The following is a 24484-nucleotide window of genomic DNA, read 5'->3' as shown; positions in this document are numbered from 1 at the left end:
AAAGTTTTTATCATTCATGTATATTCCGTTTCCTACATCAGGTGCAACGCTGTGGAGGCTAGAGATACTTCTTGCAGTGGCTACGATCGCATTTAGAAATAATTCGAAATTTCTTTACCCGATTTTTGTGAAAATTTTCTTTATATAAGCTCAGTTCTGAATGAAAAGAAAAGGAATTTGCCCATAGAAACAATCCATCTACTTATACGGCTGCTAACACCTTGTTTTAAATCAATTTGCTTTTCGTTATTTTTTAATTGCAGCCCGTCGCGGCAGCTTCACGTGCATGCTCGCGCGAGCGAACGCCGCTGGCACGCTGCGAAGCATAGACGGAAGCGCGCGGAGTAATAAATTTTGGTGACCGGACTTCTTGCGCAGCTTCCACAGCGTTGCACCTGATGTATGAAACGGAGTATAGGCAGAAACACGCGCCTCTTCGCTATCTCACTCGGTGTGCAGAAACAAAAATGCCATCACAACACCCAGTGACTTGAAACCACACGTACAGCGTGGGCACGCACCATTCTCGCGACGGTGAAAGACGCCCTCGCGGGCCTCCTTATCCGCTCGGCCATCGTCTGCGCAACAGCGTACGTCTGTTTCCGTAACGGGAAGGAAGTGCGCCACCAGGAAGGATCCGCGCTCGGCCGGTTCCTTCCTTCCTTGCTGCGCAACGCGAACGGTTTGACTCACTGCACTTTCCAAGTTGTGTTTCCATATCGGGACCCGCCTGCGCACAAAGCACGTGGTCGTCCATAGAAAGGCTTGCGAGTTTGCACACGCACGTTACGAAACGTGCTTTCACTGCCATTATACACATATTAGTGTGCGCAAGCACTTACCGAGGGCAAGCGTCAGACATATTCCCTTGTTTCCCGGTATGCGTTGAGCAGGAACGGCATCTGAAGCGCCGAGGCAGATTTCACAAGTTGGAGCAGAAATATTATCATATAAAGAAAAATTGTCCGACGATTACAATACTCCCTAACGCGACATTTCAGCGCAGCTTGATACGCGTTTCTTTCAGCGCAGCTTGATACCGACTGGCAGTGGGCCAGTGCCGTCAGCGCCTTCGCAGAGGGAGGGGCAGTATGGGAGCGCTGCGCATGATCAGCGGCATCGGAACCAGCTGTGGTAGAAGACGACGACGAACTCGGGAGAAGTGGCACGGGCGCGAGGGGCAGTGTGAGAACGCTGGCATGGGGAGCGACATCGGAGCCATCGGACCCAGCTTTGGTAGAAGATGACGACGAATGCGCGAGCAGTGGCATGAGCGCGTTCGCTCGGTTACGCTGTGGGACGCCAACGCTCAACCCAGGAACGGGCACCATGGTGAATTCCACTGGTCGATCTTGAGTGGAGTGTTGAATCCACGAGAGATCAAGAAAATCCGGCACGGTGCGACCCCCATCTCGATTGACCAGAGAAATAAAAAACACGCACTCTGGCAGGTAGCTGCAGCGGAAGTTGGGCGCCCGCCATATCCGCCAGCCGCATCGCGATTTCATCATTTGCACCTCGAATACAATTTCATAAGGCACGTACAACTCCTCATCGTCACTGCTGGTGCTTTCCGACGAACAAGAGCTTGTGTCAAAATCGCTTAAGGCAAGGATCACTGCCGCACGGCTGAACGACTGCATTTTAACATGGTAAATAACTCCACGCCGTTACCAAACGACGCCTCAAAAAGAGCTGAAAACAGCCAATTCACCCGATCAATTCGGAAGGGACGCCAACGCACCGTCCGAGTTCCGTCTCTGCTCGGCGGATCAACGAGGAGCGCTCCTGCATGCCCACGGGCCTGCAGCTGTTTAAATGTGCACATAGTGCCGAGACCATGGTACAGAACCGTGACACGGAAACCTTGCAGAAGATAATGACCCGGCCATTCCCTCGTCCCGAGCAGCGGTGAACGCGACAGAGTGCAACCTCCACGGATGGAAATATCTCTCTGCAGGAGATCCCTCTCACGGGACGTTGCTTTATATCTATTATATCTTCGTCTGTCTACGCTCTGCTGTCCCCTATTCTCCGTTTCGCAACTGCGCAGCTGCGCCTGTACGGAAAGGAACATGCACTAGGCTCGTACCGTTCAACCGTCAGTGGAATGCTCATCTATATTTGGACCGGCGCGGCGTATCCGAGAGGAAGTTGAATAACAGTTTGACGATGAGCGCACGAAATGCAGTCGCGAACCAACTCGCGCTGTCTGTTGCGTGTTGTCGCCACGCCGCTGCTGCGCTGGGGTTGATCTTAATCGACTCTGTAGACAGACTCGCGAGGGGACGTGGGACAATTGGACGCCTTAGACTCCGATGCTCCGCTTTCGTGCACGGCGTGGCGTCATCGCCGTTTCGGTCGACCTACTGCGAGCTACGCAGAGCGCGTCGGAAAGCGGACACGCGTAAACGACCTGTTTCTCCACGATTACGATTTCCCTGTCCGCTGCGCGGGCGTAGAGCGTGCATGCGCGCCACTCCAGGAAATCTTGAAAAGCAGAGCAAACGCTGATCGTAAACATGATTGCGATTAACATTGCTGCACATTTCTCATGGCATCTGTATGTGTGGCCTTGTTCAGATTACATCGCAAAAGCCGTACCTTCTGGACCGTCTCTTATTGCGGCTGTGCATTCTGAAATGCACAGCCGCACGGTTCTACAAAGGCTTCTTCACGTAGCTATTTTTTTACAACACAAGGTGCGATGAATATTAACGTTATTCTAAAGAATGCCCTAGTCGTCAAGCATGCAGAGAAGTCGCTTGCACTGCGTTCTGTCACTTCGGTGCCCAAACAGCCTAGCGTATTAATGTGACGTGAACGGTGCGAATAACTGTAAGAGCGGGCGAAATGCACAAGCGCAGATGGGGAGCTGTGCGCCACCGCATTGTATACGAGCGTGGCCACGTGGATTTGTTGGTAGCTCACGTACTAATTTGTCGCAGCGCAGGCACTACGGCGCACAGACAAAGCTGGCACATGTATAAGCCCACCACAGCACTGCGCAACCTGCAGCTCCACGCATCGTTTTGCCCACGTCGGTGTGACTGCGCTACGACAGATTAGAAGCACTCCACTCGCAACCATATGAAACACCGTACGCCGTTCGTAAACGTATGTAGCCCCCTTTTCAAAATGAAGCTGTTAGAAGCGGAGCACTGCGTTGTTGTCTCCGTCTCCGTGATTCGAGCTTTTACAGTTGGCGATGCAATACCAACGCGCCCAAGCACGACCTCTTGCGCGGAAATCAACTGAAGTGAAAGCTGAGCTCATTCCGTCGCCTGCCCTTCACCCGTGAACCGGGCAGTAGCGTGTCGGGGAGCTTTCCAACACACGCGGCCACTGGGTTAAGGTGGCAACTGACGCAGAGCCCCGCGCCACCGTGGCGGCGGCCGCGTCGTGCTCCCAATGGCCGCCCTTGCTTCCGCTTTCGCTCGCCTTCCTTTTACGGCTGCTATTTCGAGGCGCCTCTCGCGGCTGCGGCGGTGCTCGCCAACAGGTCGCCGCGCCGTCTGAGCGCCTCGCAAATCGCTCGCTGTTTTGAACACTTCCGGTCTACTTGCTTTACGTTGCAAAGGTCGCTTGGCCGGTGCTTCTTTACGCGGATCAATTTTCGCGCTTCCCCGTTTCTTCGTCCTAATAACGCCGCTCCCGTACCTCCTGCTTTCCCATTGTGCTGAGGTAACCTCGGGGAAGGGTCCTCGCACATTAACTTTTGAGTCAGTGGGTGCGTGCAAAAAGTCTGCCCCAGCTTTCGCGACGATAAAATGGTGGATTAACGTACCTTGTTCTTTAAGTACTATTTCTTCATCAACATTATTCTAAGACAGTCGGAAATATTATTAATGCGAATGCATTATATGCCCCATTAGGCGAAAATCTGTCGGCATAGTCGGCGTGACCGAAAGATGGTATCGAAAATGGCTGACGGCGCAAGGAGTGAAAACACGTAAACAAGATGCTTGGATTGACGCCAAATTTTTCAGGCTGGTTCCTGTAAACAAAGTAAATTATTGGATTTGAAAATAAAATTTGGTAAATTTCGGTCTAGGTGGGAACTGAATCTGGGCTTGCATGGTGTGAGACGAGCACGCTTCGCCGACACCACGGTGGCTTCACGGCTCAATAGAGATGTGCCCAGTGCGTGCGTCATCGCACACGTCACGTCGCAGCCATCTGGAATGTGTGACCTAGTGCGTACGCGCGCGCGCGCGCGTGTGCGTACGCTCTGCGTGTGCGCCGCGTTGTGTGTGTTGTGTGTGTGTGTGAAAACATTTATTGGCTCGACTTCTTTTAAGCTCGACTTTTTAAGCCAAGCTCCCACGTTGGCACTGTCGGGCCATGCCCTTCAGCGACATCATGGACTGTTAAGAACGGCCGGCTGAGGTGCAAGTTTTGCCAGCCAGTTGCGACAGCGACGTCAAATTTTCTTGGAAAGCAACCGTCACCCTCTAGCCAAACGGCGTCACCAAGTCCACTGTATCCGCACGACAATGCTCCACGTCCGCCACTCTGCGTCGCGGGATTGCCGAGATGAGTTCGACGAACCAGGCTTTGTGACGGAACCCACCACCACCGACCCGATCTGCTGTGAGCAAGGGAATGCCCGAGGGAACGTAGTTGGAGGCCCCTTCCCACGCGCCTTTCAAGACGCCAGACAATGGAGAACCGGCGGCCGCGCTGCGGGGGTCAGCTCGGGGAATAAGATGCGCCTTTCCTGACGTAAGCCCGGAGTTCTGCGAAGACCATCTGACGTCGGTGGGGACCGTGAACCTGTGCGGAAGTGTGTGTGTGTAAGCCCTCCCGCAAGACGGCTCGTCTACTAGTCGAACGTTTCCCTCACCTAGGGATCGAGGGAGGACCGAGTGTTTATAAACCGCTGTTGTGCGGCTGATCAGTGTACTTTCTCTCGCAGTCATGCTAGACTGATGAACTGCAATGTCCTTATGTAGATACTGTAAATAAACCCATATTCCTCGTTCTCGATGAGAAGCAGTCCTTCTCTTCAACAACGTCCTCAGCGAGGATAAGTTGGACGACGGCATGAGCCAGCTACCATCTAATTCATGCCCGACTCCAATCTTGACAACTGGTTACGAACGGTGGGATTGACCTCCCAATCTTTACAGGGCCCTCCGGACTGCCTTTGTTGGCCGTCAAACAATGGGCTTCGAATCCTTTCTTTCCACTGCGTCCATTCTTCAACGAGGTTGGGTAGAGTCGCGGGACACCCCGCCAGCATAAGTCTGGTACCCATGATGCCATTACAATCATTGCAGTCCATCTTAATTTCCCTCTCTGGGTATATTTTATTAATGTGGTACGGCGCGGAATGTGGTACGGCGCGGAATATGTACCTTTTTGCAATAAGCACAGCGAAACTCCTTGAGCGCTGTTAAGTTTTGAATGTGGCAATGGGAATTGCCTGTGTCCTTCATAGTAATGTTTCGTAATGTTATTTTAAGTTCTGAAATGATCTCTATTCCCTGGCTCGATGGTGAACGGCTTGGTTGTGACTGTCACGGTTAGCGAGTCCTCGTGTCAAGTCGTGAGCAACCTCATTGAGGTTTACCTGAGTCTCGTCCACTTTCCTCATATGCGCAGGAAACCATCGGATTTCAGTTCTCATAATCCCAATGTTTTCAAAAAGTTTAGCTGCAACTCCAGCTATACGTAGCTTTTATCAAAACCCTTTATAATGGCTTTTAATTTGCATCACTGTAAATGCAGGCCTACTTATTATTCCTGATGGCTAGAGCAGTTGCCGCTTCTTCCGCCACCATAGGGTCCTTGATAAAATAGTGACAGCGTCTTGCACCTTCCCTTGAGAATTTGATACAATGGCCGCATGTACATTACCTTACACCCAGGCAGCATCAACTATAGGTGCCACTTGGTTCTGCTGCTATATTTCCTGAAAGAGTGCTTTAGCTCTTGCCTTTTTCCTTTTCATATTATATTCTGGATGCATATTTCTGGGGAGAGGGTTGGTTCTGATTTTGTTCCTAACTTCAGTCCTTAATTCTACTTCAGCGTCTATTGGGCTGCTTGATCTATTCAGTTCTACACCTATTGTCTGTAGTATGTTCCTGCCAGCTCTTGTTTTTGTCAATCTTTCGTGTTGCGCTAGCTGTTGGGCCTCCGCGATTTCTCCCGTTGTGTTGTGCACCCCTAGACTCATGAGTTTGTCGGTTGCAGCGTTACTGGGTATCCCTAGGGCTACTTTAACAAGCTTCCTGAGCATCACATTAAGTTTGTTAAGTTCTGCCTGCTTCCATTTGAATAATCCAGTCATATAATGAAGTGACAGAGAGCAAAGGAGTGTATTAGCCTCAAAGCGCTGTCTTCCCCTAAGCCTCTTTGTCTATTGGTAATTCTCCTTAGTTACCTAATGACTTCATCTGTTTTATTCAAGATATGCTGTTGTTCTATAGTTAGCATTGTTTCCTTCTATGTGATACCCAAGTACCTTGATTTTTTTCAACTAGCCTGATTGCGGAGTGCGTGCGTAGATTTGATAAACTGTGCATTTGATAAATTTGTTCTTTTTGTATTAATGCCTTTTCATGTTATTTGCTTTTCTGTAACTTGACGTTATTTTCTGGGGCATTACTGCGTCATTAATTTTTTTTCCCATTCACCTTTAAGCAAGATTCTAGATGTGGTCATTAGCTATGAGGTCGTCGTCGGTACATACAGGATGTCGCCAAGGTTTAAAAATATGCCGAAGCACACCACGTGGAAATGACAAAATGCGTGTTGTTGGCTATTGTATGGACCGAGTTACGCCATCTTTGCTGTTCTGTTTAACCGCATAATTGCAACTCAAGAATAATTCACCAACTTCGCGAGTATTGACTCGAGAGTGTATAGAAAGTAACTAGAGTGTATAGATGCAGATGAAGCTTACTATACCTTTGTGAACATTGTCCAAATAATTTATGAACACTGTTTCCCAAGTAAAATTAAAAAAGATAAGTAAGGAAATATGGCAAGTTGGTATGTTAGCATCATTGAAGTTAAACAGCGCGAAAGGACAGCACGGGCGCTGACTCACAATTGAGCTTTTTATTACGCTGACGAGGTATATACACACTTATTCCAGCTTTTGTAAAACAACTGGAATGAATGATTGGTTAATTAAGTGACTTATTGATTGATTGATTTAGTGATTTATTAATTGATAGATATCTAGCATGCACGTGATGCATGTACGTATGCAAGGCGCGTCCGCAAATCATGCCACTGATGAATAGTATTTCTTTGTTATGCAAGGCGGTAGATCGCTCTGTAGACCATACATATTTATGATCGCTTAGCGCGAACAAGGGAGGACAGAAGAGAAAAAGGGGAGCACCAACTTTCGACTGTTTATTCTACTTTGTATTACATCCAACACACATATGCAAGCCAATGCGCAACATACCGAACAGCTTCAATCGCACAACAGCCCAATCACAGCCGCCTATCAAAAAATCTTTTTTTCCTGTAGGATTAAAACTCATGTGTCGCTAATACAAGATGAACCTCACACATACGAGGTACATACGATGAGCCTAAGATACGAGGCGAAATCCTTATGCGTACGGTATGCTTCGTCCAGTTCCCGGTTTATTTAGTTCTTATTTCGAAATCGAATCTTGGCTTTCTGAAACGGGGCATCGCAATGCAGCTACATTTGTGTCAAAGCAGCTCACTTCAGTGAGCGGCTCAGAACGGCTCCGCTCACTGAAATGAGCCGGCTCATTTGAACGGCTCACCGGCTCACTTAAATCTGTAACGGGGATTAGGTCGCTCAGGAGCGAGCCGGGTCTTTTGAGCCACTCCTTTACTTCAGGGACTGTGGCTACCTTCATTGGTTATCGAAGCTTAGGACGGGCCTCGAAATACGGCCGCCCTAACTTCTTTGTTTGTAAAACTTACAAAAACGCAAGCAAATGCATTAGAAGTCACAAGTCAGTATTGTCTAGTTTGAATTGAATTGAATTGAATTTTATTTCTCGTTAATTCAAGCGAGGGTAGACTGAGACTAAAGGCATCAAGCCTGACAAAGGTCTCAGCCCCCACGAACGACAGGTTTGACAGCAGATCACACACATATGCACAATTTTGCGCGTTACAACAGCGTTGGTTACTGTGAAAATTCATGGTAGCAATGTCCATGGTCATTCGATTCTTCAAATGTATAGTACAATGTACAACAACGGCTAAGTGCAAGTAAGCATTTGAGATGCTAATGGTATGCTAAAATTGTACAATTATACACGAAATAAACGTCAGCTAATTTATGGAGCAATATAGAGCAATATATGGGCTCCGTGCAGTGGCTTGTAATTCTGCAAGTACCTAGGCTTGAACACGTGGGTCGATAAGTAAGGTCTTCTAGTGTGTGTTCTCTGTGGGAGAATTACCTTTTTTTTTTGTTACAGTTAGTTCAGCCGCCTGTGTGACTCTGCTTCTGTAACTCAGTTTGCCTTTGTACATTTATGTAAACATATTTCCTCTCTTCCTCATCTGCATTCGTGAATCGTTCCCATCTTCAAACACTGCCTGGAGAGGCCCTGTTCCCCTCTTAAGAAAAGGAAATGACCATGCCTAAATTTACTACACGGCTATTTTACTAATGCATATATCGTTTTTTTTTTTTTCATGGAAGCCAAATAACGACTTCATAATACAGGTTACACTGTAACCTCTGCCATAGAGTCTAGTTATTTGGCTTTAAAAAAACGATATGTACATTAGTAGAATAACCGTGTCATAGGTATCTTTACTAATACCTTCGAAATGTTGCACCACCTCACGATGCACGATCGGTGGGAGTCGTGAGACATCGCTCGAACAACAGCTGTTAACGAATGGCGCCATCCTTTGCTAATGATATGCCAGAAGACACGTTCTGAGCGAAACAGCGCTCGCAGACAACGGACGACAACAAGGAAGACACAACACGACAGGACAACACAAAGCGAGGACAACACATACAGCGCTCTCCGAGCACTCTTTTGCTCGGAATGAATCTCAACCAACTCGCCCAGCAATGCTCACTTTGCCAGAAGACCCGGCTCTGACTGAACGGGTCGGCACGGCTCACTGAACGGGAGAGAAGCCGCTCTCCTAAAGAAGCCGGCTCTACGAACGGCTCACTGAACGAGAGAGAAGCGGCTCTCCAAAAGAGCCGGACGGCTCACTGAACGAGAGAGAACCGGCTCTCCAAAAGAATCGATTCTCAACCAACTCACCCAGAAATACGCACTTTGCCAGAAGACCCGGCTCTGAGTGAACGGGTCGGAACGGCTCACTAAACGGGAGAGAAGCCGCTCTCCTAAAGAAGCCAGCTCTACGAACGGCTCACTGAACGAGAGAGAAGCGGCTCTCCAAAAGAGCCGGATGGCTCACTGAACGAGAGAGAACCGGCTCTCCAAAAGAATCGACTCTCGACCAACTCACCCAGAAATACGCACTTTGCCAGAAGACCCGGCTCTGAGTGAACGGGTTGGAACGGCACACTGAACGAGAGAGAAGCCGCTCTCCAAAAAAGCCGGCTCTACGAACGGCTCACTGAACGAGAGAGAAGCGGCTCTCCAAAAGAGCCGGACGGCTCACTGAACGAGAGAGAACCGGCTCTCCAAAAGAATCGACTCAGCCAACTCACCCAGAAATACGCACTTTGCCAGAAGACCCGGCTCTTAGTGAACGGGTCAGCCCGGCTCATTGAACGAGAGAGAACCGGCTCTCCAAAAGAATCGACTCTCAACCAACTCACCCAGAAATACGCACTTTGCCAGAAGACCCGACTCTGAGTGAACGGGTCGGCACGGCTCACTGAACGGGAGAGAAGCCGCTCTCCTAAAGAAGCCGGCTCTACGAACGGCTCACTGAACGAGAGAGAAGCGGCTCTCCAAAAGAGCCGGACGGCTCACTGAACGAGAGAGAACCGGCTCTCCAAAAGAATCGACTCAGCCAACTCACCCAGAAATACGCACTTTGCCAGAAGACCCGGCTCTGAGTGAACGGGTCGGAACGGCACACTGAACGAGAGAGAGGCCGCTCTCCAAAAAAGCCGGCTCTTCGAACGGCTCACTGAACGAGAGAGAAGCGGATCTCCAAAAGAGCCGGACGGCTCACTGAACGAGAGAGAACCGGCTCTCCGAAAGAATCGACCCTCAACCAACTCACCCAGAAATACGCACTTTGCCAGAAGACCCGGCTCTTAGTGAACGGGTCAGCCCGGCTCATTGAACGAGAGAGAACCGGCTCTCCAAAAGAATCGACTCTCAACCAACTCACCCAGAAATACGCACTTTGCCAGAAGACCCGACTCTGAGTGAACGGGTCAGAACGGCTTACTGAAAGAGGAAGAAGCCGCTCTCCAAAAAAGCCGGCTCTTCGAACGGCTCACTGAACGAGAGAGAAGCGGCTCTCCAAAAGAGCCGGACGGCTCACTGAACGAGAGAGAAGCGGCTCTCAACCAGCTTTCTCGCACTGCTAATAGATGGCGCGCAAATCGCACCCGGCAGAACACCCGGCTCTGACGGAACGGTACGGCACGGCTCATTACGGCTCACTGAACCGGGTCTCCAAAAGAACCGCCGCTCACTTTTACTGAGCCACGGCTCACTCGCTCTTTTAGAAGAGCAGCTCAAAAGATCCGGCTTGCTCCTGAGCGACCCATCTGTACCCCCCTTACACTTCTCATCAACGCACTTCCCTCTGCAAGCGTCACGCATCACCTTAGTCCTCGTGGTGCCCAGAGCGAGAGAATAAGCTTTTATTGTTAACAAGCGGAGTCTGCACCCTAGGTGGGCGGCCTCCCTATTCCGGGTAGCCGCAGGCCCTGGTCACCTCCCGTGACCGGTCGATCAGGCTGCGCTGCCTATTCGGGTCCTGGTCTGATAGCTTGGCCTCTCACTGCTCTTGGTTAATGTTTGGGTGTGTATACGGTGCCGTGTTTTCTTACACATTTCCCTAACATGTGGCATAGGGTGTTTAAGACATCTGAGTACGTGCAGAAGTATGAATGCTGAGTAGGTGAGATTTGGTGCAATAGGATACGTGGACGTAGCTGTTGGCTTGCAATTTCCTTAGGGTTACTGTTTCTTCGCTAGTAAGGCTGGGGTCAAGAGTCGATAACTTCTTCTGTCTAGCCTGGAGTGTTGCAGAATATTGCTGTGCTTTTTCGGGACTTCATCCGTTGTCCTTGGTACGTCATGTGAGAAAGACCGTTGGACGTGAGCTCGCGCGAAGGCGTCGGTTGTCTCATTCCTTAGCAGGGGCTCGTGCCCCGGAGTTCAAACGATGTATGTATATGGTAGGTGCTTCTTTGCCGTTACTGTGAGTGTTTGTAAGACTTGCCTGGAGATTCTCCCTTTCTGGATCTGTGAGTCTTATTGCTCCCTCCCCACGGGCTGAGACGTCCAAGGCTACTGCTGTTTGTCCTGCCGTATCTACTTCTCTTGTTAAGATGCTAGCTGCCGTTCTCTCTTTACCCTTGCTGTCGACGACACTGATCGCATGGGCCGGAGTTCCGGTATATTTCCCTGCATCGGTGTATCGTGCGTCCACATTTCGGCCATAGGCTTTTCGGAGAGTCTCTATTCTGGCTTTTCTTCTTCCTTCGTCGTGGGTTGGATGAATATTTCTTGGAATGGGCACTACAGAGATGTACTCTCCAATTGTCTCTGGGAGTATTCTTTTCCCGTCGCCCAGTTTCATAGCTTCAGTATATCCTAATCTTCTGAGTGTTGCCCGTCCTGTCTTAGTAAGCTTGAAACGTTCGGAACTTTGCATGCTTCGACGAGCTCCTCCCAGGTGTTGTGGAGACCCAAGCGGAGTAGTCATTGTGGGGAGGAGCGTTCGGAGTTGTCAGTGGCAATCTGAAGGCCTTCCGGATGAGGGTGTTCAGTTTTTCGATTTCTGCATTCTTTAAGTCTAGGTAAGGGGCGCTGTAGATGATTCTGCTGATGATGAGGGCTTAAACGATTCTTACTACATCTTGTTCTTTGAAGCCCTATCTTCTGTTTGCTATACCCATCGTACCAATTGGGCTACTTGCGTGAATGTTTCTTGCAGTTTGTGTTAGTTGGCGGCTCCCGATCCGTCTTTGTGTGCAGTAGGCCGAGGATTCTGAGCGACTCTACTTTAGGGATTTGCACTCCATTAAGACATAGTTCTGGTTCTTGGATTTCACCTTCTGGCAGTCTTCCCCTGGTTCTTGATTTTAGTATGAGAAGCTCCGATTTTTCTGGTTTGCATGCGGAAGCATTAAATGGTCTGATGGTCCAAAACTATGGTCTAAAAAGGCTAGGAACCTTCGATCTTTGGTAGGAGTCGAACCCAATACATTTGGAGTTAATTTAGGCGAAGTTAATTAAGCCACAGTTAATGAAGGCAGAGTTAAGGCACTCGAATCCTCGACCTTTGGTGGGAGTCGAACCCACGACTTTTTGTGTTAACACGAAGTCAGCTAAGGCACAGTTAATTAAGATAGTCAATTAAGTCATAACGTAGGGATAACCAAGTGCACCTTGAATTTTATTCTGGGCGGTCCACCGCTTCTTGCAGTGCATGCTGTTGAGTTCGTGGGGATTCGCCTGTCATCCAGATGGCGACGTCATCTGCATAGAGGGCGCGTCTCATCCCCTATATTCCGTTTAATATATTGGGTATTTTTAGCATGGTTATGTTAAAAAGGAGAGGCGAGATGACAGAGCTCGGAGGAGTTCCTTCGTTCGCCATCTCTAAACAAGTCGGATTTGAGGCTACCCAGGCGCATTGTTGCTGTTCTGCTGATTAGAAAGTTTTTATGTAGCGGTATGTTCCTTCGTCACAGTGCGTGTCCGGGAGGTTCTTCAGCATTGCCGTGTGAGAGACGTTGTCAAATGCTCATTTCACGTTCATGGCCAGGATTTCGCTCTTGCTGTGTTTGCCTAGATTATCTATGACGTCCTCCTTCAGTGTTGCAGGATGTCTTGAGTCGATATTATTATTATTATTTGTTTTGAACACATATACACATATACACAGGTATCAGGAAAGGGAAAGCGAGGAGCAGGCTGGCAACTGCAACCGGAAGGGGCACAACGCCTGCCTACTCTTCTGAAGGGAGGTGACAGCAACACAGAAATGGAAAATAGGGAGGAGGGGAGGAAAAAGGAAAGAGGAAAGGGGAGCAACAGGACAAATCTAAAGACCAGAGTAGAACACTGCAACAGGACAAATCTAAAGACTAAAGTAGAACTCTGTAGCCGGAATTAAAGTGACGCCGCGTCGAACAGCCTCCACAATTATCAACCACATCCATGGCTAGTTCGCTATGCGGCTAATTGTGTTCTCCACGATGAGACGCCAAGTAAAGCTGCACGTAATCACCGTTTCACCGGTAGTCGGTTCACAATGTACACTATAAGGTGTTTGAACCCGCCACCTCCCATCTTCGAAGGAAGAAGCGTTAGGGTACAGTACTGATCACACACAGTAGGCACGGTCACTGAAGGACACGCTACTACGGAATGTCGAATGTTCATGCTACAAACGTGAACCTAAGTTAGTTAGTTCTATAAAGGTTAGTAGGGCGCGATGGGCCTGATCACGTTTAGATGCACAGCCACTGGGGTATAAACATTCCTCGAGTGTCGCACACCGCAGGCCAAGGAGATGATAGTTTCTCACTAGCGACATGCGCTGCGCACTGAAAGCGGGACACTCAAATATAAGGTGCTGAAGTGTCTCGTAGCAGCCACAAGACGTACACAATGGACTTTCCGCACGGCCTTGTCTGTATAAACGTTCGTGCACGTCCACGCAACCAATCCTCAGCTTGAGCAGTTGTGCTCTAGCGCGACGAGGCAAGCCTCGACCACGAACACGGGGCGGGAACGTTCCATTTGCGACGCGCTGATCTGGATGCTGCTTGAGTAGGTGGCGACGAATCAGCAAACGAGCGTCATAAAGCTTGCACAAAATCTCTGGGCAGTCACAGTTGTTATGAACGCAACTCGAAGCGAGCCGATCAGCCTCTTCATTTCCGGCGATTCCTACGTGTGAAGTTATCCATTGAGCAACGAGAGATACCCCACGTGATGTAATTTTGCTCGCGGAGTCATTAATGCTGCGCACAAGTGGACAATCAAGCTCACTGCGTTGTAACCTGCTAAGGGCAGCACGGGAGTCCGTAAATATGACAACCTTCGATGTAATTAACTCCTCTTGCACGTATTTCAGTGCAACATTAATCGCTGCTAGTTCCGCAGTTGTTGACGAAGTTGGATGAGGTATTTGAAAGATACGTCGTACTTGAGTTGAAGGGCAGTAAAAAGCTGCAGAGGCGCCTTGACCGTCGTTGTGTACAGATGCATCTGTGAAAACTTGAAGATAATCTGGAATCTTTTCGAACAAGTGAGACTGAGCCAATTGGAATATTGCCGAAACAGCCATATCAGACTTTTTGTGCATGTCAGGGATTGTGAGGAAAATTGGAAATACGTGTTTCGTGATACCTTTTGGAGGCGGAGACGTATCTGAAGCAGCATGTTCATAAATGGTAGTGATATCCATAAATAATGCCGCCATTTTTCCCATGCGAGATAATGGGCGGTGAATCAGACGATGAAGGAGCGATTGACCATTCTATGCGCGGTGCAGACGCTCAATATGATATAGAGCTCTCTGATCTGCTTGCAGCCTCAGGGGTAACTGATGCGCTTCAGTAAGTAATGCAATAGATTGCGCCTCACGAGGTAATCCAAGCATTAGTCGAAGGGCAATGCGATGATCTCGCTCCAGTTGGGCCATCAAACTAGGTGGTATGTTCAAAATTGGTAATGCGTACAGCATGCCTGAGAGTACAGATGACTGGTACACCTGAAGAGCCTTTGTTTGGTCGCAACCAGCACCTCGAGCTGGTTGCCACATACTTGAGAAGGGAGTGTGATTTGCGTCGTACAGATTTAACGGCAGGACGCCAAGAGATGCGATCATCTACAATTAACCCCAAATAACGGTGTTGTCGCACCCAGCTTATAGGCGTTTCGTCAAGATACAGTCGGCTCATTGTTCGACGCGCGCGTTGTTTAGGGTGACATGCTATTGCAGCCGACTTAGCAGGTGATATGAGCAGGCCAACTTCACCCAAGCACTCCGAAGTAGCGTTGAGAGCTCTTTGCAAGCTTGCACGAAGCCGCGGACCAAGGTGCGAAGGGCCGCTTATCCACAGAGCAATGTCATCTGCGTAGACAGCTATGCTCACAGGGAAGTCAGTGTCTCGAGGCAAACGACTTGGAAGCGCGACGAGTACCGCGTTAAACAAAAGCGGCGATAATACGCTGCCCTGTGGAACATCGCACTTCACATTTCGATATTCGATAAAAGGGGATGAAATCCATGCATGTTGCCGGGCATGTACCCGTTTTCTTCCATGTATGGAATTAGTCTGTTGAGAACCATATGCTCGTATAGCTTGCCTGCGCATGATGTCAGGGGTATGGGTCGCATGTTTCCTATTCCCAGTGGTTTGTTTTGCTTCGGGATCACGATGACCTCAGCTTGTTTCCAGATTGCTGGGATACCCAGCATTCGTTGATGGCCTTTAGGAGGTGTTCTGCCGTGTTCTATAGGTTGTTGAGGGTGTTGTTGTTTACGCGGTTTTTACTTAGGCTTGTGTTTCGGGTGAGCTTTGCAAATGCCGCTTCCATTTCTGCCTGTATGACTGGGTGATCCAGTTCTTTATTTACTTTGCCCGTGTAACCTAGGCGCATTCCAGAGATTAATGTAGCTTGTGTGCCTCCTGTGAGCTTCTTCTTTACTGCTTCGAAGATTTCGTCTTCTGAGCCTCCGTAATGGCGGAGGAGCTTCGTGAGGTTCTTTCTTGACTTCGTTTTTTTTTATTTCGTAGTGTTTAACAGCGAGTTGAAGATGTTCCATGCCTTGCGGTTGCTTGGAGTTCCAGTATGTCACACACCTGGTGCCAGTTCTGCCTTTCTAATTGGTCGGCGTATTCTTCAGCTTGCTTGGCAAGCTCCGCATTGCCTTCTTTTCAGGACTCTGTTCTGTTTTTTTTTTTTTTTTGATCTGCGAATAAGGCTTCTACGAGCTTCCTACAGGTGGAGAAGGCGGGGATCCACTGCCGGTGTTTCCATGGCCAATTGAATTTCCTTTGTGTATTTCTGTATTTTTTTCTGTGATGAATTTGGTCTATTCATCGAAGTCTATGGCACTTGATGTAGGACCTTCTTTTCGGAAAGCGGTCTAGTGCGTGATTTTTGCCTTATCGATTTTGAGAGGTGCTCTCCTGTGAGCGACTTCCGTCTATACCACGTGGTGGTCGATTCCCAGTTTTTATTCGAGTCCTGTCCACTCCACCTGGGGTATCCCCGCGCTGTGAAGGTGAGATTCGGGTCGGTTTCTCTTGAGACACTATTTTCAATTATTGTAGGGGCATGCGGGTCATTTCATAATGTGAACTCATGATATTGTGCTGTGTCACGGACATTCGTTCCCTTTCGTCCGTCTTGTGATAGCCCAAAGCCGTATGGTAGGCAACAAGGCCGTGAGTGTGTCGATCGTCTGCAGCTGCTGCTATATCGCTACCTCAAACACGTCTCGTGTGGTTTAAATTCCAACGTTGCATTAGATCAGCGAGGACTGTTTAAAAGTACATCTTTTATTGTTGTTATTCGCAAGGCGACAACGCGCTTGCAGATGGTTTAGCGTGAAAGAAGCGAGCATGAATGCTGTGATTTTGCATATTGCATATTGCATATTGCAGCTTCTGCATATTTATTTATTTATTCATTTATTTATTTATTTACACATACTTCGAGCCGTAGCTCTGGTCCAAGTAGACGGGACTACATGCAACACAGGAACAGCTAGGTTTGTCTAAAAACATGCCAACAGAACACATTAATAGTGCACCTTAATCCAAGAAAGTCAAACGTATTAAGTCAGCGTCCCGAAAGCATCAAAGATAAGTAATGTACACTGAAATCAAACAGATACGTCAATATGGGCAAACAACTTTTTACAACGAAAATGGCGCCACACACCAAGAAAGACAGGCGATCCAGAAGGGCGTCACTCCACACTAACTTTATTCCTTGAGAACATCGCAATATATAGCCACGCCACATATGAGCAGCAAAGTTCTGCGCCTCACACCATCATAAATCTGTCAATATCAATCATGTGCTAGCTTAAAAAGCATCTAAAAAATTCAAACTCAGCACTGCGCAACACTACTGACGTATCGCTAACACAGATATAGTTTTTCTTCTTATGTAATATGCCTCCAACGTTTCACGTGCCAGCACCTTGTTGCTTCTGCCAAGGATGGTGATCCCTTTAAATGTTGCCTTACATTTACAGGATTTGCAGTGCACAGGTAGATGTGCCGAGAGGTTATTCTTAATGGAAAGTTTATGTTCTCTCACTCTGTCCTAACAGGTCGGCCCGTTTGGCCGATGTAAACCTTCCCACAGATTAGCGGAATTTCATAAGCCACACCCACCGAACAGGTGACGTGGGACCTTGCATGCCTCTTACAACATATAGATGGCTCAGGCGCTTTTGAAAACCGAAGCCATAGGCACGACAGCTTCTTTGGTGCCGAGAAGACCAAAGGTAACTTGTAATTGTACCTATTAGCTACCTTCTTAAGGTTGTGCGCAACATTGTGTACGTAAGGTACAACTAATGACCTTTTTACCATCCAATGTCATTCCTTCTTTCTTCCTTTCAATTTTTGAAGAGGGTTTAAACTAGGGCACCTACGACGGAGCGAGGATACCCAGCTGAGTAAAGCTGGTAGACCTGACTGTCCAAGCTGTCCGCCATCCTGTGAGGGCACGATATCACCAGCGCACCTTCCAAAACCACAGAGGCAATACCTCTCTTAATGACTTTTGAGTGGGCCGCATCATAGGGCATAAACTCGTTACATGATCGGGGACAGTAGGCCCAGCACATGTTTTTCTGACAGCGTGAGGCTCATATCTAGAAATTGTGTGGTTATCAATAGGCAACTTGTGCGTGAAGGACAACCTCTTCGCATGTTGTCTAAATTCCTTTAGGATTTTATTCACTAAGATAGCGGCAGTCATACTCGGTTTGTGTTTTAACACAGCTAGAAAATCGTCCACATATCTAAAAACCCTATGTACATTTGCATTGTCAAGGACCTGAGCCAACGCTCTGTCAGAAAAGGCTAAGAACATGTCGCAGAGCACTGGTGCCACGCATGATCCAATAAAGGTCCCGTTTCGTTGAATATAAGCTTTCTCTTCGTACGTCACAAATGTGGAACACCGATAACATTCCAGTAAGGTTGTAAAATTATATACGGAAATCGCTGCAACCCTCTCAAAAGCACGAACGCTGTTCTCGGCTATACATGTTTTCGCAACGTTAACTAATTCTGTATGCGGCACCGAGTAAAATAAATATACTACATCTACTGAGTCCGCATACCCACCCCCTTGAGAAGCTATCAAGAACTGCGTGACGCCATCTTAATTTTTGCAACAAACGGATCTTTTACTACAAGTGATTTTAGTTGCTTTAAAAGAAACCGCCTTTCAAGGTGTTGACACAAATCTCGTTCGCTAACAATGCACCGGAATGGCTTCTCTGGTTTATGCGTTTTCACGCTAAAAAAGACAGCACACCTAGCTTCACAGCATTAGCCACTCTGGACAGTCTTAAAAATTTAAGATCTTTACACAGCAACGTGACCTTGGCTTTTACCTTGTTCGCTTGGATATTCACTGACTTGAAGTTCTTTCCCATTGCAAGTGCAGCTTGTTCACTGTAGGTTCTGAATGACGTAACAAAAAATCCTCCCTCATTATCGGCCAGCAGGAGCTGAAGATTGTTTTTCTTAAAATAGGAAAACACTTGTCTAGTTGGATCCTTACAGCGCATATCTTCATGCCGAACATTCTTTGGAGGGCAGTCCACTCCTTTCAACAGGCACCTTTCTCTTTCTTCACCTTCCACCGAATTGGACGCAAGCCTATTCAGTGCCAACAGGCCGTTACAAACAGTCGGTGAAAGGCAGAGAGGTTAATCAGATTAGGTGTCCCGTTGGCTACTTTGCACAGGGGGATGGGGTAAAGGCCGAAAAGATCAAATCAAATCAAATCAAAATATTTATTCCAACATTACAATGCGAATGCAATGCTGAGGATGACAGGTAAAAAGCCTTCTTGAAGCTTGACCGGCCGTGCATCCTATACACTTGGCAGAGCAGTGGTTACAAAACACAAAGATGGTCAAAAGAAGCTCGTAAACAAGGCAATGTAAGGTTTCCAAATCAGTTTTAAGACATAAGCGATATCGAAGATTTATTGAAGAATTATTGAGGGAAGATTATGTTACATGTTATATTGTAACACCTAAGTATAAGAGCGTACAAAAGCCTTAAATTCTGGAGGGTTAATTTTTCCAAAATCAATCTCTATTTCTTTAAAAGAATTTAATAACTTTGGTAAATTATTTTCAAGCATCCGCTTGATATAATTTGTCCTATGTCTTACAACATTCCATATTTCAGTGCGGCGGGTGATGTAGGCAGGTACATTGTAATGCAGGTTGGCGATCTCCACAAGCGTAACATTACGTTTCTTTATACTGAAGTAATACTCCCGTAGGAGTCTATATTTGTACAAGTCATGAAGTTTTCTTATGTGGTACCTATCGAAGAGTGGTGCGGTGTGTTCAGTGTAAGATACATTCGCAATAATACGTAGCGCCCTTTTCTGCATGACAGGTGTATTGCTTAGATTTGTTTGTGTGGTAATACCCCATACTAAATGACCGTAATTGATATGCGAGGCAAACAAAGCATTATAAAGCAGTATTTTAACAGAAGTGGGGAAAGTGTGTCTATTGCGACTTAGCATACCAACTATGCTGCTGAGCTTCTTGAGGACTGAGTCTATGTGGTCGTCCTATTGTAAGCTGTTGGAGAAGGTTACACCAAGAATTTTAATTGTTTTCACAACCTTAATGTTCATAGACTCAAACATTATATTGTAATGCTGTGGGATTCCTTTACCTGGAGTTGGAAAATTTCGATAAGAAAACAAGAGAAGATTTAAAAAAAGGAACGCATAAATTCGCATGTACTATAGTCTCTCAATGAGTCCCGCTTCTTTTAAAAAGCACACTAACACTTTTAAAGCAGTTCGGGCCGACGTCGGCTTGTCGTGATCAAAGCTATCGGATACACTCTATAGACAGCTTCCACACTGCTGAAAATCCTAACAAGCGCGTGCACTTGGTAAGCTCTTCTATGAGCGCAACGACATTCAGCAGTGGTCGCCATCTCCCTATTCCCTCGCTGCGCAGGCACAATGCCCGAGTGGGTGAGCGGCAAGCTGTTCCGGCTGGGTCCTGGCATGTGGGAGCTGGACGGCGGCTTCTCCTTGCAGCACTGGTTCGACGGCGCAGCCATCCTTTCCGCCTACGAGATACACAAGGGAAAGGTGCGAGCACGTGGTTTTATTCCGGCGTTTTTTTGACGCGCGGACACGCTAGCTTGTGTGCCTCGCGAGATTGGTCGCCAATCTCTGTAACGCGTCTGAAATCCGCGCTGGAAGCCTCGACTACGTCACCTACCAAGCTCTGGTAGAGATCTCGCCTGTGCCTTGAATAGACTGGATGACAGGCCATTTACGGAAGCGAAGATCTTCGGAGCCTGGCCTCACAGTTCATTAGCGCAGAAAGCAGTTCGAGCGCTTTTTCACTACCTGAAGGCAACAGACTTGAGTGCCCGACTATAGACATCCTACACTTAAGTTCTCTCTTTCTTTCACTCCCCATTCCCCTCCCCACGTGTAGGGTAGCAAACTGGACGCAGTCTGGTTAACCTCCCTGCCTTTCCTTCTTCCCTTCTCTCTCTCCCCTCGCCTAACCGCGCCGAACACCAACCCTCAGTCACCTGTCATAACAGGGTGAAGCAAACTCGCAAGCTCCAGTCTACCAGGGGACAGCAACGTAACTTCGAGAGCGGCAACTTTGCCTGGTGGAACCAGCTAGCACTTAGGTTAAAGAAAGAACAATCATTTCAGAATATTCTTGACTTGCTGACGCTATATATATATATATATATATATATATATATATATATATATATATATATATATATATATATGTATTCTGCGTTCAACATACTTTGGTTCTTCGACACCGCCATCAATATGAAAGAAACGAAAAGCGAAGTGGCCACGCGGTCTGTCAGCGTAAATTTTTCTTTTGCGAATAATTTCTGCCTCGAATTGAAAGGAGCGTGTCATTATGGTAAAGCACGCGAGACTTTAGTTTCAACATTCAGCCGTGCATTTGAAAGCAGTCGCACTTGAGCCATTTCGCACCACGAAGTCCTGGAAGTTTAAGCGCTCCTTACATTGTGTCGCCAATTTGACATTGTGCATTACTGAACAATTGATTACTAATCGATTACTTCAGTTCGTCTCGGCATATATTCGACACGATAAAAACATTATTGGAACAAACCACCCATTGTATTTTTCTTACTGCGCACAAAACAAAAATTGAGCAAGAATGAGTGATGTTTTTTGAACTAGAATTCCGAGGCCCGTCGAGTGCATGACCTTGGCACCACGCAGGTCTACTACAGCTCACGGTACCTCGAGTCCGAGGCGTACAAGAAAATGAGCACCGTCAATCGCCCCGTTGTCACCGAGTTCGGCACCAAATGTTACCCAGACCCGTGCAAGAACATCTTTTCGCGGTGAGTGTCGTTGTCCGTTCCGACTTTGTTCCACGGCTGATGGCGTCGTGCATAGCGTGCAAAGATTTACTGCATTGTGTGTGCATTGGTTGCCTGCCCCATCAAGCAGGCTCAAACGCCCGTCCAGTGAACCCGTCCAGGGGAGAAAATATAAAAAGAAAAAAAAAATCGCAGACCTGTCTTTTTTTTAAAGAAACCGCATGACGGGAGGCTGCTTATATATCCTGCTGAAGGACCCGTTCTTCGAAGTTGCTGGGCCGCAGTGGTACCAGAATGGCAAACATTATTATTATTATTATTATTATTATTATTATTATTATTATTATTATTATTATTATTATTATTATTATTATTATTATTATTATTACCTTTAAAGGCAGTGGCACCTACGCATGCAGATGGATTGGCCAACAGTCGGGTGGCTTTAGCAAAGTCACTATATAACTTTTTTTTAGTGGAACTTTATTTAAAAGCGATAGAATGCACTGAAATGCCGTTTGCGCTGCTGTTTTGCCGCGGAGGATCTGCGCATGCGTTCCTCTTGCGAGCCATGCTAAAGGGTGAACGCGTCGACCGTGTAAACTCGCAGGTTCTTCGCGGCTCTGGTGCCCAGTGACCTGACGGACAATAACTTCGGCAACGTGTACACACTCGGGGATGAGCTGTTCTGCACGTCCGAGACGTGCTTCGTGTGGAAGGTCGACCAGGACTCCCTGGAAGCCATCCAGAGGGTTAGTGCAGCCATTGTGTCGAAAGCTGCAAACTAGGCTGTAGAAATGAAGAACATTGCAGAATATCGGTTGATTACGCACTTAACGATTATTTATGCGTTCCGGGAAATCGTAATTTCGGCAACACTCATTAAACAGTCTGAGCCGCGACGCGTGCGTCTCATATATATATACAAGAACGCTGCCACTCATAGCATATTCTGGTCGCGGCATGTATAACTATATTGTGCTTGACCAAATGTACACCTCCATTTCCATTCTGTGATTGTGTACAAATCTGCTGCCGTAAAGGATTTCGCGGTGATGCAAGCTTCCTAAAGCTAACCATTTCGCGTGGAAGTGCCAGACAACAGATGGATGTTGATGTATATATTGTCTTACGAAATGTCGCCATTAGTGCTGCTGGGGCTGCTGCTTCTGTCTCGAAATTCGCCTAACACCTGAGGCTAAAAAGAGTATCGGCTGGCATGGTACGCCACACACTGGCCTTGGAAGTGTCCTGGTCAGTCGACCTGCCTTTGCTCAGGCTGGCGAGCGCGACAGTCCCGCACAGCATAGCGTTTCCTACAGGGATTGCCCTAAAAGTGACTGCGAGGCACAAGTGTACACGGGAGCTGCACGCAGGGTGGTTCAGCCAGCATGGAAACGCAGGACACTACATGTACGTACTTGTCTAAACTTCGTCCTTCCAGCTGCGGCCGCCATACACAGCCGTCGCCGGTGTGCATATATACGCACACCGGCGGCGCCTGCGTATGCTGTGGCACAGTGCGGCCTTGCTGGCCCTGTCTTGATGGCGATCTGCGATAAGTAGGGAGGCTAGGTGCCGGAGAGCTGATAGCTTCGTGTGCGCTGTGCTTTCGTCGCTTAGTTCGCGTTGAAGCGAGGGCCAGCACAAAGGTCAATTCGCTCGCTGGCGCTGCCGCTCTTGCTCACGCCTGCGTACTGACAGCGAGTGTCGACGCTCATCGAGTGAGATGTGTCTGTGTTTGCCTGTGCTCGCATGACACCGTGCTCGTTAAGTTAGTTAGTGAGCGAATGTTAACGAGTTTATACGGCTAATAAAACTAATATCCTTACTTCGTATAGCTGTCCACTAATTTGCTGTCGCACTCGATGCTTCGCATTTCGGGCGAAACTCGGACATTTCTGTGTACATCCGCAGTACGACGTGAACAAGCTGGTGTCCGTAAACCTGGCAAGTGCGCACCCCATCACTTTGGAAGACGGCACGAGCTACAATCTGGGTGCCAGTTTCATAGCGGGCCTGAAGTACCACATCGTCAAGATACCGCCGCCCAGCCAAGGTGACTGATTAGCATGCGTGTTTGTGCGCATAGAAGACGCTCGAGTTTAGTGTTTACATACGAGGGGCAATAGCGTCCTTCTTAAAAATGTTTATAAGTGTAATAGCGATAATACTATCGTTAATATATGGGTTTATATGCGGTTTATTACGGAGGATAACATGCTACATTATGAGAATATGAATATGAGGCATATGTATTACTTGTTTTCACGTATTGGTTGAAGAACAGGTTGCTAAGCGCTATAGAGCTAGTGAAATAATGCTCCGAAAGAAGTTCATAAACGAAAAGACAAGGACGAAGGGCTAAGAAGAAAGGGTGAACGTACGGGTTTGATGCCAATGCAAGCAGATTGATCGAATTTAGGTTTTATTTATTTATTTATTTATTTATTTATTTATTTATTTATGTTTTTATTTATTATGCGATAACATTATAGGTTGATATCGCACATTTTGTAGGTATCAGTCGGACGAAAAAATTACGGCCGGAACTCTCGCGAGGGAAATTATCATGGTGCGAAGCATTATATTGTCACCTAGCAGTGACGATGAAAAAAAAAAAAACACAGCAGTTAAACTGTCAATAGGTTAACTAGCTTATTATTGGGCAAACCTGTGCCCACAAAAAAAAGCAAGTTATTTTCAAAGCACAACGATAGCGGCGAACACAATCTGCGATCGTCGAAAAGT

General features: G+C 47.5%; 1 protein-coding gene across 1 annotated transcript in view; it reads left to right on the top strand.

Moving 5' to 3' along the window:
* The window catches only part of LOC126520590 (carotenoid-cleaving dioxygenase, mitochondrial-like), a 60192-nt gene that overhangs the window by 12515 nt on the left and 23193 nt on the right, over positions 1–24484 (top strand). The window contains exons 2-5 of the mRNA XM_050169379.3: positions 20350–20486; positions 21630–21754; positions 22344–22485; positions 23651–23792. Coding sequence (XP_050025336.1) covers positions 20350–20486; positions 21630–21754; positions 22344–22485; positions 23651–23792 — 546 coding nt within the window. The remainder of the gene's footprint in view (positions 1–20349; positions 20487–21629; positions 21755–22343; positions 22486–23650; positions 23793–24484) is intronic.

The sequence above is a fragment of the Dermacentor andersoni genome, chromosome 3 (genome assembly GCF_023375885.2).
Source record: "Dermacentor andersoni chromosome 3, qqDerAnde1_hic_scaffold, whole genome shotgun sequence".
In the NCBI taxonomy this organism is placed as follows: domain Eukaryota; kingdom Metazoa; phylum Arthropoda; class Arachnida; order Ixodida; family Ixodidae; genus Dermacentor; species Dermacentor andersoni.
Note: the sequence above shows the minus strand (reverse complement) of the source record. Positions and strands in the feature narration are given on the sequence as shown.